The 18,760-nt window shown below is 42.7% G+C and overlaps 1 protein-coding gene across 1 annotated transcript in view; it reads right to left on the reverse strand.

Annotated features, from left to right (window-relative positions):
• LOC109873381 (voltage-dependent N-type calcium channel subunit alpha-1B-like) overlaps window positions 1-18,760 on the reverse strand; it is a 92,225-nt gene that overhangs the window by 33,343 nt on the left and 40,122 nt on the right. The window contains exons 8-16 of the mRNA XM_031816346.1: window positions 17,467-17,685; window positions 17,130-17,242; window positions 16,894-17,006; window positions 16,639-16,770; window positions 9,515-9,587; window positions 9,289-9,406; window positions 5,076-5,143; window positions 4,525-4,631; window positions 3,301-3,363 (exon numbers count right to left, since the gene is read on the reverse strand). Coding sequence (XP_031672206.1) covers window positions 3,301-3,363; window positions 4,525-4,631; window positions 5,076-5,143; window positions 9,289-9,406; window positions 9,515-9,587; window positions 16,639-16,770; window positions 16,894-17,006; window positions 17,130-17,242; window positions 17,467-17,685 — 1,006 coding nt within the window. The remainder of the gene's footprint in view (window positions 1-3,300; window positions 3,364-4,524; window positions 4,632-5,075; window positions 5,144-9,288; window positions 9,407-9,514; window positions 9,588-16,638; window positions 16,771-16,893; window positions 17,007-17,129; window positions 17,243-17,466; window positions 17,686-18,760) is intronic.

Genomic DNA, 18,760 nt, shown 5'->3' on the forward strand with positions numbered 1-18,760 from the left:
AGAAAGCCTTTATGGACAGGCCAAGCATGGTAGACCAAGGCCATGCTCTGACATGCTCCATTTGCGTGTCTTTAGAGTATTTTGAAATGGTTGAACACATGTATTCTAAATCAGTAGTCTTCCTACCACACGTATTCCAATACATCATACATTACTTCCTTTGCTGTGAATAAAACAGAATTAACTTTCCTACAACAGCATGACAACTATATACAGTTGAAGTCGGAAGTTTACATACACCTTAGCCAAATACATTGAAACTCAGTTTTTCCAAATTTCTGACATTTAATCCTTGTAAAAATTCCCTGTCTTAGGTCAGTTAGGATCACCACTTTATTTTAAGAATGTGAAATGTCAGAATAATAGTAGAGAGAATGATTTATTTCAGCTTTTATTTATTTCATCACATTCCCAGTGGGTCAGAAGATTACATATTAGTATTTGGTAGCATTGCCTTTAAATTGTTTAACTTGGGTCAAACGTTTCAGGTAGCCTTCCACAAGCTTCCCACAATAAGTTGGGGGAAGTTTGACCCATTTCTCCTGACAGAGCTGGTGTAACTGAGTCAGGTTTGTAGGCCTTCTTGCTCGCACATGCTTTATTAGTTCTGCCCACAAATTTCCACAGGATTGAAGTCAGGGCTTTGTGATGGCCACTCCAATACCTTGACTTTGTTGTCCTTAAGCCATTTTGCCGCAACTTTGGATGTATGCTTAGGGTCATTGTCCATTTGGAAGAACGATTTGCGACCAAGCTTTAACTTCCTGACTGATGTCTTGAGATGTTGCTTCAATATATGCACATAATTTTCCTGCCTCATGAAGCCATCTATTTTGTGAAGTGGACCAGTCACTCCTGCAGCAAAGCACCCCCACAACATGATGCTGCCACCCCCGTGCTTCACGGTTATGGCCAAACATTTATATTTTTGTTTCATCAGACCAGAGGACATTTCTCCAAAAAGTACGATCTTTGTCCCCATGTGCAGTTGCAAACCGTAGTCTGACTTTTTTATGGCGGTTTTGGAGCAGTGGCTTCTTCCTTGCTGAGCGACTTTTCTGGTTATGTCGATATAGGACTCGTTTTACTGTGGATATAGATATTTTGTACCTGTTTCCTCCAGCATCTTCACAAGGTCCTTTGCTGTTGTTCTGGGATTGATTTGCACTTTTCGCAAGCAAAGTACGTTCATCTCTAGGAGACAGAACGCGTCTCCTTCCTGAGCGGTATGACGGCTGTGTGGTCCCCATGGTGTTTATACTTGCGTACCATTGTTTGTACAGATGAGCGTAGTACCTTCAGGCGTTTGGAAATTGCTCTCAAGGATGAACCAAACTTGTGGATGTCCACAATTTTTTTCTGAGGTCTTGGCTGATTTATTTTGATTTTCCCAAGAGGTACTGAGTTTGGAGGTAGGCCTTGAAATTCATCCACGGGTATACCTCCAATTGACTCAAATGACGTCAATTAGCCTATCAGAAGCTTCTAAAGCCATGAAATCATTTTCTGGAATTTTCCAAGTTGTTTAAAGGCACAGTCAACTTGGTGTATGTAAACTTCTGACCCACTGGAATTGTGATACAGTGAATTATAAGTGAAATACTGTAAACAATTGTCTGTAAACAATTGTTGGAAAAATTACTTGTGTCATGTACAAAGTAGATGTCCTAACCGACTTGTCAAAACTATAGTTTGTTAACAAGAAATGTGTGGAGTGGTCGAAAAAAAGAAGAATTGTAATGACTCAAACCTAAGTGTATGTACACTTCCAACTTCGACTGTATACTATCATGTCTACTTGTTCTCGCCTAGTGGTCATTTTCAACCCCAGGGCTGCAATCTTTCCTCCATTACTTACCTGACAACAGAGTATTGCTCTAAACTATGAGGTCTCTGACATGGGGTGAATGGAGGGGAGGCAGGGGAATATTTGAGTGAATTTACAGTATAGTGTACGGTATACTACTGTATAAGGAGGAAATGATACATGCTTATGTAGGGCAAAATAAAGAAAAGGGACAAGAGTTTGGTTCCATCCTGCTTCAATAATGTAAACACGATGATGATGATGATGATGGTCATCACCAGGAAGGTATGTATGCTATTCAAGTAGATTGACATGGCCACCATAAGATAGTTGACCTCAAGTAGTGATGGACTGGGGAGCAGACATAACTCCTAAAACACATAAAGGAGCACATTGAAACAAACAAGGGGCAGACTAAGAGTACGCTCCCTGCCATTAACAGGTTAGGAGACATTGAAAACAAACACAGGTAGAAACAAGAGTTTATAAAGACTGACAGAGGAGAAACATGGGGCGACACAAATAACACAGAAACCAAATAACTTACTTCACCGAGAGGAGAACTAAAACTAAAGAAGACAAGGGAAAGACCCAGATGTTGGTATTGAACTACAATAAGGAGATTTAGTACTTGACTTTATCTTAAACACGTGTGTGTGTGTGTGTGTGTGTGTGTGTGTGTGTGTGTGTGTGTGTGTGTGTGTGTGTGTGTGTGTGTGTGTGTGTGTGTGTGTGTGTGTGTGTGTGTACCTGCATGCAAGTTTGTGTGTGTGTGTTTTGCCTCTCCAGCTGCTTGACAGTGGCATCTGGTCCTGTGGCACATGGTGGCCATTACAGAGCTGCTCAGATGGAACTGCTGACTCACTGAGCGTCAGCGACAGTTTCTAGTGGCTTTGCGGTGGGTCATTAAGACAGGGAGTGAGAACGGCTTTCAGTATCTCCCCTACAGAACGTCTGCTCTACACAGCAGGGGCTTGCTATTAACCCAGCCCAGCCCAGTCCAGCAGCACAACAGACTACCTCTGAGTGGTAAACCCAGTATAGGCAGGAAGTCATTCTTTAGAGAGGGAGAGTCACGAGGAGAGCTCAGTCACTGCAACTGCAAGTGCAGATGTACAGTATTCAATACATTCACTGGTCCATCATGACAAACATATGTAGATACAGCATGAGCATACCATCTCATGACACCCATTACTGAGGCAGGCTTCCACATTCATCTGCAACAGTTCAACACAGTGGAAAACTCATAATGGTATGACACCATGCTCAGTTGGGAGTCAAGGGGGAGATGGAGGAGGAGGGGGGGGGGGTAGCCTGGTGGTCCAGTGTGGGCTTTAGTCAACTCCTCTCTGTGTTCGTTTCCAGCCAAGCCCAACATTAAAGGCATGATAAAGATAGAAGAATTGGCTACTGCACACAGTGAAGGGGACCCAGGCTAGGGAGGAGAAGGAGGGTGATGAGGTAAAGTGTAACGGAGAGTAAACACTCACAGTGAATTAACGCTGCAGACGGACGAGCTGCAAGAGAGTGCACCTCGACTTTGCTTTACAAAACTGCACATGCAAAAAAACAAAAGTTGGGGGAGGGAGAACAAAAGAGGGGGAGAGTTCAGGGTCAGAAGGAGGACAGGACACCCTCTTTCCATCTATCCACCTGTCTGTCCCTGTACTTTCCTATTAGATGTCAACTCAATGGGAGTCTCAGTTTGAGACCAGCAGACTGAGGAAATAAAGGAATGATAGTAGCAGTTTTGAGATGTTCAACCTCCAAGACAATAGTGAATATAGTCATATCTCGCAATGCAGAGACAGAAATCTCTGTGCAAGAGATGTATAGGTGCCATGTTTCAAGTCCAGTTACATTACATTTATAATTAGTTTGAGGAAATATGGAGGAAAAAATACTCAAAACAAATATTAATAAGGTTCTCAAATTGATGGCTACATCACATGTTTAAAATAAGATAAAACAGTGCCTTGAAACATTTAAGACAAAACATTTAAAACAATGGCAGAATCACATATAATGCTACGATCTACTATGAAGACACTAATTGCAGATGTTATACATAGTTGAACGGCAGTACAAGGATATAGTGCCACATATAATGACTGATATGCTCAATATCTCATGTGGACTATCTATTTAGCTAGCTCAATTGACATTTTATGTTAAGTGCCTGTCACTCAAAATAGATTAGTGGTGGGGTCCAACAATGGTATACACCACAGAACCATATGTCTGAATGTACAGCATTGCATGCTCAATCTATGCTCATTGTTTATGAAATTACCTTGCTGGCATTGCCCCCTCCGCTCCATGTTGGCCTGTGTACAGCATACTGTGTAGCCTATGTGGGGGTGGGAGCCAGAGTATTAAGGTATCTCTGACCCTTCTTAATCCTTCTACTAACTGCTTTACAACATTGAGCCCTACAGTGACTCAAAGAGAGAACACATGTTCTATCAAAACATCAGACATTGGGAATAGAAGGGTTAAATCATTCGAAACTCAGAACACAATCAACAAAAAACTGGGCCTACAGACAGTATATTGAGCCACAAACAACACAACATCTCATGTAGACAAACTAAAAAGAATATAAAAGAGCATCTCTCAGGAGGGGGGGACAGTGTGGTGTGCTTGGGGGGGGGGGGGGGGGGGGGGGGGGGTAAGCAGGGGGAAACTGGATCAAACGCCATATCATGACTTACGCTGTGATGGAGATGTTAGCTGCCGAAATGGGGCTGACCTCCTTCACCTCCTTGACCTTCTGGAGGGCCATCTTCTTAGTGATGGCCACCTCCTGCTCCTCCTCGTCCTGGGGAGTACACACACACAGAGGAAAGAAGATCACACAGGGGTGGGTAGGAGGGCCATCAATGGAGACATGATGATAAGCCCTGTCACAAGCCAACAAATCAATGTCATCAACTCTTTCTGGAGTGACCACGAAGATTTAATGGATTTAATGGTTGAAAATCCTACAACCAGTTAGGAGATTCATTGCTTTGAGTTATTGACCAGGACAAACAGCAGTCATCCCAGAACAGCACCAGACGACAGGGTAAAGGAACTAGTAAAGCAAGGCACTCTATATCCTAATAGGAATATTACCTGTCTAATCCAACAAGCATCAATGAAATTAATTTCCATGAGTCGTTTGATTAGACAGCTGACTTTTATGATGGAACATCAGCTGAACTCTTGCTCTCTCTCTCTCTCGTTCTGAGGCTGGACGCCTTACTGTAATATGTACCATTACCTTAGTGAGCTCCTGTGCGTTTGCAAGGTTGTCAACAGCGATGGCCAAGAAGACATTGAGCAGAGTGTCTGATCAGTGAGTGGTCAGGTAAGTTCAAACAGTCAATCAATCAAAATTTACATCGGATCCTAATCATCCTATACAGCAGAGCTTGACATTAACTATTTTTTGCCACTTTCCCTTCAGACAAGTAGGACTGATTTTTCACTACATAATTGTATGATGCAAGGAAGCATTTTTACCATAGAGAATCAGACCAAAATGTAGGCTACACGCTGTCTATTGGCAACAGGTAGACCTTACCATGAAATGCTTAGTTACAAGCCCTTAATCAACAGTCCAGTTAAGAAAAAATAAGAGTTAAGAAAATATTACAATAACGAGGCTATATACAGGTGGTACTGATACCGAGTCAATGTGCGGGGGTACAGGTTAGTCAAGGTAATTGAGGTAATATGTATGTAGGGTTAAAGTGACCGTGCATAGATAATAAACAGCAAGTAGCAGCAGCATAAAAAAAGGGGGGAGGGGGTCAATGCAAATGGTCCGGGTAGCCAGTTCATTAACTGTTCAGCAGTCTTATGGCTTGGTGGTAGAAGCTGTTAGGGAGCCTTTAACCCAATTAGTTCCACTATACCGCCGGCACATTTTGGACGAAGCCCTTTTAAATATTTTGTGTTTGAGCTACAGACCATTAGTTTGTGTGATAAACAGGGACAGAGCTAGAGCAGTGTTGGTGAGACAAGGGTGGATCCCGAAGGACTTTATACAAACATTTCCATAGAGTCCAAATGGTTTGAGTTACAAACTGTTAAAAGCTATCTATGAAAAGATGAGACTCTCATGAACCTGCACATGTAACATGTTTTGTTTACAAGCTACACAAGAGTGGTTAGAAGGTAAGGGGGTTCTTGTACCTAGAAGATCATAAGAAAGTAAATGGTGCTGGAGGGGATGGCTGCTGTTTTACGGGCTCCTAACCAATTGTGCTTTTTTTCCCCACATTGTTTGTAACTTTTATGGTACGTAATGTTTCTGCTTCCATCTCCTATGACCGAAAAGAGCTTCTGGATACCATAACAGCAATTACTCACCTCGAGCTGAACAGAGATTATTTCTTTAATGAGTCTGACGCGAAGGATTTACTGCTGCTTCCGGACCAGGCCCCAATCCCCCTCATTCACATGAAGAGGAGACTGAGATACAGAGGCGTGGATCCGGGTGCCTTGTGAGAATTTGTTGGCGAGTGGGTAACCCATTTCTACCCTCCTTCCTATTGGCCAACATGCAACCACTTGAGAATAAACTGGATGAGCTCTGTTCGAGACTATCCTACTAACGGGACATTAAAAACTGTAATTTTTATGTTTCACTGAGTCGTGGCTGAACTACAACATAGATAAACAGTTGGCTGGATTTTCTGTGCATCGGCAAGACAGAACAGCTACCTCAAGTAAGACGAGAGGTGGTAGCCTGTGTTTATTTGTCAATAACAGCTGGCGCACAAGCACTAAGACCACACTAAAATAACTGTATAATGCCATAAGCAAACAAGAAAATGTTTATTCAGAAGCGTCGCTCCTAGCGGCCAGGGACGGCGCTCCTAATGACAGGTACAAAGCTCTCCCTCGCAATTCATTAGGCAAATTTGACTATAATTATATCCTCCCAATTCCTGCTTACAAGCAAAAACTAAAGCAGGAAGTACCAGTGACTCACTCAATACGGAAGTGGTCAGATGACATGGATGCTAAGCTACAAGACTGTCTTGCGAGCACAGACTGGAATATGTTCTGGGATTCATCCAATGGCATTGAGGAGTACACCACATCAGTCCCCAGTTTCATCAATAAGTGCATCGATGACGTCATCCCCACAGTGACCGTACGTATATACCCTAACCAGAAGCCATGGATTACAGGCAACATCCACACTGACCTAAAGGCTAGAGCTGCCGCTTTCAAGGAGCGGACAATAATGCATAAACTTATGAGAAATCCCGCTATGCCCTCAGACGAACTATCAAACAGTGAAAGTGTCCATACAGGACTTAGATTGATTCCTACTACACCGGCTCAGATGCTCGTTGGATGTGGCAGGGCTTGCAAACTACTATGGATCACAAAGGGAAATCCAGTCATAAGCTGCTCAGTGACGCGAGCCTACCAGACGAGCTAAATGCCATCTATGCTCGCTTCGAGGCAAGCAACACTGAAGCATGCACGAGAACACCAGTCCTTTGAAAGGCAGGTCATGGCTCACAACAGAATCATCCCAGAAAACGTAGACCCATTCCAATTCGCATACCGCACCAACAGATCCACAGATGATGCAATCTCAATTGTACTCCACACTGCCCTTTCCCACCTGGGCATGTACTCCACACTGCCCTTTCCCACCTGGACATGTACTCCACACTGCCCTTTCCCACCTGGACAAAAGGAACACCTATGTGAGAATGCTGTTCATTGACTACAGCTAAGTGTTCAACGCCACAGTGCCCTCGAAGTTCATCCCTAAGCTAAGGACCCGGGGACTAAACACCTCCCTCTGCAACTGGATTCTGGACTTCCTGATGGGCTGCCCCCAGGTGGTAAGGGTAGGCAACAACACATCTGCCACACTGATCCTCAACACAGGGGCCCCTCAGGGGTGCATGCCTAGTCCCCTCCTGTAATACCTGTTCACCAATGACTACGAGGCCAAGCACGACTCCAACACCATCATTAAGTTTGCCAATTACACAACAGTGGTAGGCCTGATCACCCACAATGATGAGACAGCCTATAGAGAGGAGGTCAGAGTCCTGGCAGTGTGGTGCCAAAAAGTGCTACAGCTGCACCATTGAGAGCATTCTGACTGGTTGCATCACCGCTTGGTATGGCAACAGCTCTGTATCCCAATGTGGGGCCAAGCTTTCTGCCATCTAGGACCTCTATACCAGGCGGTGTCAGTGGAAGGCCCTACAAGTTGTCATAGACTGTTTTCTCTGCTATGGCACGGCAAGCGGTACTGGAGCGCCGAGTCGAGGTCCAAATGCTCCTTAAAGCTTCTACCCCCAAGCCATAAGTCTGCTGAACAATTAATAAAATGGCTACCCCTACCTGGACTATTTGATTTGACTCCTTTTTTTTACGCTGCTGCTACTCTGTTTATTATCTATGCACAGTCACTTTACCCCTACCTACATGTACATATTACCTCAATTACCTTGACTAACCTGTACCCTCGCACATTGACTTGGTACCCCCTGTATTTAGCCTCGTTATTATTATTTTATTGTGTTATTTCTTTGTTTGTTAGTATTTAGTAAATTTAGTAATTTGCATTTCACGGTAAGGTATCGGTTTGGACATGAGGCTGCAGCCAATATGCATATCACCTACACTTTGACATGTAGGCTTTTTATTTATGTACATGAAAAATAGATTTGAATATTATTCCAATGTTAGCCTCTCTGATCGGAGGAATTGTTTGACATTGTGATTTTAGTTCGATTTTTTTATACTTTTCTTTTCGGACAATCGAAATCTATATTGTTGTCCAAGACAAGAGGACAAGTGTTAATGTCAAGCCCTGCTATACAGTATACACTGAGTAGACAAAATATTAAGAACACCTGATCTTCCCATGAGATAGACTGACCAGGTGAATCCAGCTGAAAGATTTGGTTCCCTTATTGATGTCACTTGTTAAATCCACTTCAATCAGTGTAGATGAAGGGAAGGAAACAGGTTAAAGAATCATTTGATTGCGTATGTGTGCCATTCAGAGGGTGAATGGGTAAGACAAAAGATTCAAGTGTCTTTGGACAAGGTATGGTAGTAGGTGCCAGGCGCACAGGTTTGTGTGAAAAACTACAACAGTGATGGGTTTTTCACGCTCAAGTTTCCCATGTGTATCAAGAATGGTCCACCAAAGGACATTCAGCCAACTTGACACAACTGTGGGAAGCACAGGAGTCAACATGGGTCAGCATCCCTGTGCAATGCTTTCGACTGCTTGTAGAACCCATGCCCTGACGAATTGAGGCTGTTTTGAGGGCAAAATGGGTGGTGTTCCTAATGTTTGGTATACTCGGTGTATATTTAAATTCTTATAGTGTACAAATCTGTGCCAAATCATGTTACTATCACAGGCTATCACATTTTATTTTATTTAATCACATTTTATTTTATTTAATCAATGCAGGTCGATCATCTAGAGAGGATACAGTTTCCAAACAGGGTGAGAACGATGAAGTAGATAGAGGAGAACATTCCCCACCGAACGCCCCCCTGGGACTCTATCCCATGATACATCACCGCATTCCAGTCCTCTCCTGTCAGAATCTAGGAGACACAAACATATTGTCACGGATTTAGCTAATGGTATTACGGTAATTACAATATAAAGTGATTTTCAAAAGGCAAACAAAGCACAACTTCATTGAGCATCACCTGGAAAACTGTGAGAATGGCTGCTGGAAAGGTGTCAAAGTTTGTTGTTGGTGTCTCCTCTTCAAAATTAAACCTGCAGTCAGAAACACAGATTAGAGAGGTTGCTAACTTTGAGCTATTCCTGGCTATCATACAGGTTCACACTATATTTTATAATCCCTCATCACTTTTGTGACCATTGATCAATGTAGAAGAATCACACTTAGTAATAATATATTATTGCGTTGCTCCAGCAACAATATTTATAGTACATCTTGCTACTGTCAGAGCCCTAACAGCTTGGTTGGCTAACGTAAACCTCTCCGTCAAGGCTGATCTCACAGCAGAACACATTCCTAGCTAATGGGGAGTTGAAGATACATTTATGCTAATCTTGATGTTCTGTATTGCTATGTGAGAATCTACAGGGACCTCATTACACTTTCCAACAATGAGAGTGATGTAGAAAGCAAACTAAATGTGTCTTCTCTCTGCCTGCTAAAATCCTTGGTGCATATACAGACATTCATTAGTACATATCTCATTAGTTTCCCAACTAGAGAAAAGACAATGCAGGTCAGCATAAAACAATGCAGGTCAGCATAAAACCACCCTACTGTAAGGTAAAAATATGTGCAACTGTACAAGTGAATCATGTTAAAATACCAAATATAATAGATAAATACAATAGAACAAAATAGATAAAACAAGTGACTTCGGGTATAAGTGTGCATCTAATACTGTATGCATCTCACTATGCATCTCACTATGCATCTCACTTTGCATCTCACTAAATGTGTTTCTTTTCTTTTCACGGGAACAGGCATGATGTTAAATATACACTGAATGTACAAAACATGATTTATCCTTCATTATATTTCTCAAACACGACTGGCATTTAGCCTGTATTTACAGTACATTCGGAAAGTATTCTGACCCCTTGACTTTTTCCACATATTATTATGTTACAGCCTTATTCTAAAATGGATTAGCTGTTTTTTCCCCTCATCAATCTACAGCCATAATGACAAAGCAAAAACTTTAATTTTTTTGAAATGTTAGCTAATTTATTAAATAAAAAAATAAAAACCTTTACTCAGTACTTTATTGAAGCATCTTTGGCAGCGATTACAGCCTTAAGTCTTCTTGTGTATGACGCTACAAGCTTGGCACACCTGTATTTGGGGAGTTTCTCCCATTCTTCCCTGCAGATCCTCTCAAGCTCTGTCAGGTTGTATGGGGAGCGTCACTGCACAGCTATTTTCAGGTCTCTACAGAGATGTTCGATCGGGTTCAAGTCCAGGCACTGGCTTTGCCACTCAAGGACATTCAGAGACTGGTCCTGAAGCCACTCCTGTGTTGTCTTGGCTGTGTGCTTAGGGTCGTTGTCCTGTTTCGAAGGTGAACCTTCACCCCAAGTCTGAGGTCGAGAGCACTCTGGAGCAGGCTTTCATCAAGGATCTCTCTGTACTTTGCTCCGTTCATCTTTCCCTCAATCCTGACTAGTCTCCCAGTCCCTGACGCTGAAAAACATCCCCACAGCATGATGCTGCCACCATTATGCTTCACCGTAGGGATGGTGCCAGGTTTCCTCCAGACGTGACACTTGGCATTCAGGCCAAAGTTCAATCTTGGTTTCATCAGACCAGAAAACTTTTTTTTCATGGTCTGAGAGTCCTTTAGGTGCCTTTAGGCAAACTCCAAGAGGGCTGTCATGTACCCTTTTACTGAGGAGTGGCTTCCATCTGGCCACTCTACCATAAAGTCCTGATTGGTGGAGTTCTGCAGAGATGGTTGTCCTTCTGGAAGGTTATCCCATCTCCACAGAGGAACTCTGGAGCTCTGTCAGAGTGACCATCGGGTTCTTGGTCACCTTCCTGACCAAGGCCCTTCTCCCCCGATTGCTCAGTTTCGCCTGGCGGCCAGCTCTTGGAAGGGTCTTGGTGGTTCAAAACTTCTTCCATTTAAGAATTATGGAGGCCACTGTGTTCTTGGGGACATTCAATGCTGCAGATTCTTTTGGTACCCTTCCCCAGATCTGTACCTCGACACAATCCTGTCTCTGAGCTCTACAGACAATTCCTTCAACCACATTAATTGGTTTTTGCTCTGACATGCATTGTCAACGGTGGGACCATATATAGACAGGTGTGTGCCTTTCCAAATCATGTCCAATCAATAAAATTTACCACAGGTGGACTCCAATCAAGTTGTAGAAACATCTCAAGGATGATTAATGGAAACATGGTGCACCTGAGCTCAATTTCGAGTCTCATAGCAAAGGGTCTGAATCAAATCAAATGTTATTTGGTGTAGACCTTACAGTGAAATGCTTACTTACAAGCCCTTAACCAACAATGCTGTTAAGAAAAAAAGTGTTAAAGTATTTACTCAAATAAACAGAAGGAATGTTTTTTAATTTAAATAAATATATAATAATAAATACTTACGTAAATAAGGTATTTCTGTTTTATATTTATAATACATTTGCAAAAATGTCTAAAAAACACTTTTGCTTTATTATGAGAGATTGTGTGTAGATTGTGTGTAGATTGATGAGGAACATTTTTAATTTCATCAATTTTAGAATAAGGCTGTAGCTTAACAAAATGTGGAAAAAGTAAGTGGTCTGAATACTTTCCGAATGCACTGCATATAATTAAAAGTCTCATTAAAGTGTTCAGGCGCCTCCCTCATATCAGCATCAGTTTGGACACAAGGCAGTAGTCAATATGCATATCATCTACACTGACATGTAGGCTTTTTTATTCATGTACATGAAAAATAGATTTGAATATTATTCCAATGTTGGCATCTCTGATTCAATTCTAATCGAAGTAATTGTTTGATATTGTGATTTTTCTGTCATTTTTATTACTTGTCCATTTGGACAACTTAAATGTAAAAATGTTTTACTTTCCAGGACAAGAGAACAAGCGTTAATGTCAAGCCCTGCTATAGATCACATCGCGTCAGTGGATGGCTGGGTGCCAGCAGAGTTTTGCATGCGCAACAGCTTGGAGCAGACATTTTCTCTCTCCTATTGAAAAAGCTACGGTCTGGTTGAAATAGTATTGATTATTTATTGTAAAACCTGAGGATTGATTATAAAAAAACGTTTGACATGTTCCTACGAACTTTACGGATACTATTTAGAATTTTTGTCTGCCCCGTCGTGACCGCTCGAGCCTGTGGATTACTGAACATAACGCGCCAACCAAATGGAGGTATTTTGGATATAAAAATAATCTTTATGGAACACAAGGAACATTTATTGTGTAACTGGGAGTCTCATGAGTGCAAATATCCGAAGATCATCAAAGGTAAACAATTCATTTTATTGCTTTTCTGACTTTCGTGACCAATCTACTTTGCTGTTAGCTGTTTGTAATGCTTTGTCTGCTGAGAGAGATGTCCTTACCTAAACGCTTGGTTTGCTTTAGCTGTAAAGCTTTTTTGAAATCTGACACACCAGGTGGATTAACAACAAGCTAAGCTGTGTTTTGCTATATTGCACTGGGGATTTCATGAAAATTAAATATTTTTAGTAATTTAATTCGAATTTGGCGCTCTGCAATTCAGCGGATGTGGACGAAAATGATCCCGCTAACGGGATGGGTGCAACACATATGCTTTAACAAAGTTAACCATTTTCACCGTAGTGTCCAAAACATCTTTCAAGCCATCAGGCATTCCTTTGGCAGCAAGAGCCTCTCGATGGATGTTGCAGTGTACCCAAGTGGCGTCGGGAGCAACTACTTGCATGCGCGTTACCACTCCACTATGTCTCCCTGTCACTACTTTTGCGCAATCAGTACAGACACCAACACATCTTGACTACCAAAGTCCATTTGATGTCACAAAGCTGTCCAGTGCTTTCAAAATATCCTCTCCTGTTGTCCTGGTTTCCAGAAGAGGATGTCTTCCTTAATTGACCCCCCATAAACGTAACGGACATATACCAGGAGCTGTGCCAGGCCCGCCAGGTCTGTTGACTCATCCAGCTGTAACGCATAGCATTAACTGGCTTGTATGCGAAGCAGTAATTGTTTCAAAACATCTCCTGCCGTGTCACTGAAACAGTGTTGTTTGATGGAGCCATTGTCTGTATAGTTTTTTGGGCCTTTTCCCCCAGCATTGTCCCAGCCATATCCGCGACAGCAGGAAGAATTAAGTCGTCCACAATAGTATGGGGCTTGCCTGTCCTAGCCACCATATAAGACTCTTCCAGCCCCTTCTTATTAATGGCATCTGTTGCTTTTATACATGTCTTACCACTTAAAAGTTGTCTTAATTCTCGCTCAAAAAACTCCTGTTGTATTTTTCAAATTGGCATGTTTTGTTTCTAAATGTCTGCACAAGAGTGAAGGTTTCATCGAGTTGTGAGATAGTACTTTTGCACATATAACACACTGTGGCTGAGGAAAGGCACTACTCCCAATATAAGTGAACTTCAAATCAATGTATTTCAAATCAAATCAAAATGTATTAGTCATTTGCGTCGAATACAACAGGTGTAGACCTTACAGTGAAATGCTTACTTACAAGCCCCTAACCAACAATGCTGTTTTAAAAAATACAGATAAGAATAAGAGATAAAAGAAACAAGTAATTAAAGAGCTGTAGTGAAATAACAATAGCAAGACTATATACAGGAGGGTACCGATACAGAGTTAATGTGAGGGGGCACTGGTTATTTGAGGTAGTATGTACATGTAGGTAGAGTGAAAGTGACTATGCATAGATGACAACAGAGACTAGCAGTGGTGTAAAGAGGGGGTGGGGGGAGCACTGCAAATAGTCTGGGTAGCCATTCGACTAGATGTTCAGGAGTCTTTTGGCTTGAGGGTAGAAGCTGTTTAGAAACCTCTTGGACCTAGACTTGGATCTCTGTTGCAGCTTGCCATGCCGGTAGCAAAGGGAACAGCCAATGACTAGGGTGGCTGGAGTCTTTGGCCATTTTTAAGGCCTTCCTCTAACACCGCCTGGTATAGAGGTCCTGTATGGAAGGAAGGTAGACCCCAGTGATGTACTGGTCTGTTCGCACTACTATCTGTAGTGCCTTGCGGTCGGAGGCCAAGCAGTTGCCACACCAGGCAGTGATGCAACCATGCTCTCAATGGTGCAGCTGTAGAACATTTTGAGGATCTGAGGACCCATGCTAAATCTTTTCCATCTCCTGAGGGGGAATAGGTTTTGTCATGCCCTCTTCATGACTGTCTTGATGTGCTTGGACCATGTTAGTTTGTTGGTGATATGGACACCAAGGAACTTGAAGCTCTCAACTTTGCTCCACTGCAGCCCCATCGATGAGCACGGGGGCGTGCTCTGTCATCTTTTTCCTGTAGTCTACAATCATCTCCTTTGTCTTGATCATGTTGAGGGAGAGGTTGTTGTCCTGGCACGACACGGCCAGGTCTCTGACCTCCTCTGACCTCTAGGCTGTCTCGTCGTTGTCTGTGATCAGGCCTACCACTATTGTGTCATCTGCCAATTTAATGATGGTGTTGGAGTCATGTAGTAATGAGTGAACAGGGAGTACAGGAGGGGACTGAGTACGCACCCGAGGGGCTCCAGTGTTGAGGATCAGCGTGGCGGATGTGTTGTTACCTACCCTTACTATCAGGAAGTCCAGGATCCAGTTGCAGAGGGAGGTGTTTAGTCCCAGGGTCCTTAGCTTATTGATGAGCTTTGAGGGCACTATGGTGTTGAACGCTTAGCTGTAGTCAATGAACAGCATTCTCACATAGGTGTTCCTTTTGTCCGGTGGGAAAGGGCACTGTGGAGTGCAAAAGAGACTGCATCATCTGTGGATCTGTTGGGGCGGTATGCAAATTGGGGTGGGTCTAGGGTTTCTGTGATGATGGTGTTGATGTGAGCCATGACCAGTCAGAAACATGTTGGTATTACAGACTCGGACATTGATAATGTCAGTGAAGACACTTGCCAGTTGGTCAGCGCATGCTTACATTACACCTCCTGGTAATCCGTCTGGCCCTGCGGCCTTGTGAAAGTTGATCTGTTTAAAGGTCTTACTCACATCGGCTGCGGAGAGCGTGATCACACACTCTTCCGGAACAGCTGGTACTCTCATGCATGTTTCAGTTGTGTTTGCCTCGAAGCGAGCAGAGAAGTCGTTTAGCTCGTCTGGTAGGCTCGTGTTACTGGGCAGCTCTCGGCTGTGCTTCCCCTTGTTGTCCGTAATGGTTTGCAAGCCCTGCCACATCCGACGAGCATCAGAGCCGGTGTTGTATGATTCGATCTTAGTCCTGTATTGACACTGCCTGTTTGATGGTTCGTCGGAGGACATAGCGGGATTTCTTATAAGCTTCTTATAAGCTTCCGAGTCCCGCTTGAAAGCAGCAGCTCTAGCCTTTAGCACAGTGCGTATGCTGCCTGTATTCCATGGCTTCTGGTTGGAGTATGTACGTACGGTCACTGTGGGGACGACGTCATCGATGCACTTATTGATGAAGCCAATGACTGATGTGGTGTACACCTCAATGCCATCGGAGTATGGATGCGGGCCTTACTTTTTAGAATAATTGATCAATTTTGAGCAAACAGAATGAGCAGCAGCTACGTTTGGCTACATACGTTAGTGAAATTCCCGCGAGAGAGTAACAATTAATGTGATTGGATGTTAATTATTTGACTAGCCTACCTGTATTTGACATTGTGATGTTATTTCGCTGAACACTAGATGGTTTAATGTTTTTTTTGGCAATGAAACGAGGCTACTCATTTTATGTGAATCACATTTTTATTTGGCGTACCCTCGACAGCACTGCACGTACCTCTGGGGGTACCCCAGTTTGAGAATACTAGTTTGGGAATACCTGTACTAGAGCAACAATGTAATGTAGTGAAAACAACTTGCATCTATATTACATTACAAGCTAAATGGTAATGCTAACAATAATACAACTTGCTAATAATACAACTGGCTAATGGGTATTACAGTATAGTGCGTGTTCTGGACAGGACCTTTTTACCATCGATGACCACTTTGGAAACAAGCTTTTTAAGTAACACTTTTAAGTGATATCCTCTGGGTCCGTATTGTACATTTTGTTGTATATGTCTGTTACCCAAATCAATTAAGTTAAATTCAATACTATGAGAGGCACTGGAGGTTGACTCACATTCCCCCAAAGAGCTGCATGCCCAGTAGGGCGAACACCACGATGAAGAGGAAGAGAAGGAAGAGCAGGCTGATAATGGACTTCATGGAGTTGAGTAAAGAGACCACCAGGTTCCTCAGAGAGTTCCAGTACCTTCAGGGACACAGGAGAAGGACGAAGAGGGGGAATAAAGAGAGGATAGCACTACATGTATAAGATTGTGTCATGTAAAGTTATCATGTCATGTTTTGGATGACAGCGTAACAGATCACTCACTTAGTGACTTTGAAAATCCTGAGCAGACGGAGAGCTCGCAGGACACTGATGCCGTAGGAAGCCCCAGGTTTCACAACTGCCCAGATCACCTCAAAAATACTGCCTATAATCACCTGGAAGGAGAGTACATTGAATTACTTAAAATGTGCTTCTCCTTAATGCAATGCAGTGTAATGTAATTCTTTACAATACAGTTTTCAGCAGTGCCGGTTTTATTGAATTTTAGTCTCACTCACTCCAAAATCAAAACAATTGAAAGAGGAATGGAAGTAGTTCCTAGGTCCTAGTCCATACATTTTCATGGACATCTCAGTCAGAAACAAGCCCAGGAATACAAACTCTGCCAAATCTGCCGGGGAGAGGTAAAACACACAGATAAATTCACTGAGTCAAATATGTCTTCACCCTGATGTCTGAAGTGAAGGCACTGATTAAATATGACTAATACACTATAGATTGCATTGTACAAACAGCAAATACATAGAATGACAGGTTTGGTTGGTGTTGGTGGGGAAATCAATGGTAATGTACAGTATTCCCTCCCATGCAGGGGGGGCATTGGGCAGGACTTACACAGCGCATAGGTGAGCCACTCAGGCTGGTCATAATGAACAATGGCCACACACAGTGTGTTGAGGCCCACCAGACACAGGACTGTCCAGTAGAAGCTCTGGGCCTTGACCAGGCGTCTGATGGTGAAGCGGAGCCGCTTCTCTTTCCTCCGGAAGTAGGAAGCACTGTCGTTCTTGCTGCTCTTCAGGCTGGCCCGGGTGAATGGAGAACCTGGGGGAGTAGCCCGGGTGAACGCAGACCCTGGGGGAGCAGCCCGTATGAACGGAGACCCTGGGGGAGCAGTGGGGGGAACAGCACACACACACTGGACATAAAGCAACACAATCATCAATACTGTATTTCTCATTAAAATCATTTTAATTTAACTTGATGACCTGAAGGTTTTCACTTGGTGGGGACAGCCTACAAACATTGTTAGACACAATGAGAGGAAAAATAACAACATTACAGCTAATAAACCCCAGCTCTGTACTGTGGCTAAAACAAACCACAGCATAGAATGCCAAATACAGCAACTTCTATGTAAATTAGAGGTCATTTATAATATGACCAATTGCAGATTGTTCTTTACATTTCTCTTTAATAATGATGCATCATATTGTTCAGATGGACAGTATCCTTCTCAGTGTCCTCCTGGCTAGTTCATGGCATCCATAAAGAACTCTGTGCACTGCCCTCCTCCTTTCTCCTACATCTCCCAGCTCCTGAGCCATAATAAATCCTCTGTAACTTAAATTAGTGGTGCTGGACCAAAAAAATAAAGGTGAAAAATGGTTTCATTAGCATCTTGTTAGTGGTCCAGCAGAAGAGGGAGAATGATAATTTCCTGGGCTATTTTCTTCTCCAAATCTTACTCTGTGTGAAGCATCATAAACTAAGTACCAAGTCAGGTTGCCCTTTTCCTTTCTCTCTTTTTCACTCTCTCCCTCCATCTCCCTCTCCTTCTCTGTGTCATTTCTCTTTTTATGGGATTCTAATACTGAGCCAAAACACACAATTTCCCTTTAATTACTGTGCAGTGGTGCAGATCAAATTAAGGATTATTAATAATCACTTATGCAGCAGGACTGAGGAGTTCAAACACATAGTAGTTAGCAACCAACCGCCAAGAAGGAGAGAACAGTTGGAGATGACTTAATTATTTTTTAATAAGAGTCTATTGCAATGCTTCTGTCATTAGTCTTTCTTAAAGGTCACTTGTCTAACAGAATAGACAAAACCAGGAGTCATTATGTCACATATTGTAGGCAATTGGCCCAATACCGCTGAAAAGACAAACTACTAAAAATACAAA

This window comes from Oncorhynchus kisutch, linkage group LG3, assembly GCF_002021735.2.
Source record: "Oncorhynchus kisutch isolate 150728-3 linkage group LG3, Okis_V2, whole genome shotgun sequence".
NCBI lineage: Eukaryota > Metazoa > Chordata > Actinopteri > Salmoniformes > Salmonidae > Oncorhynchus > Oncorhynchus kisutch.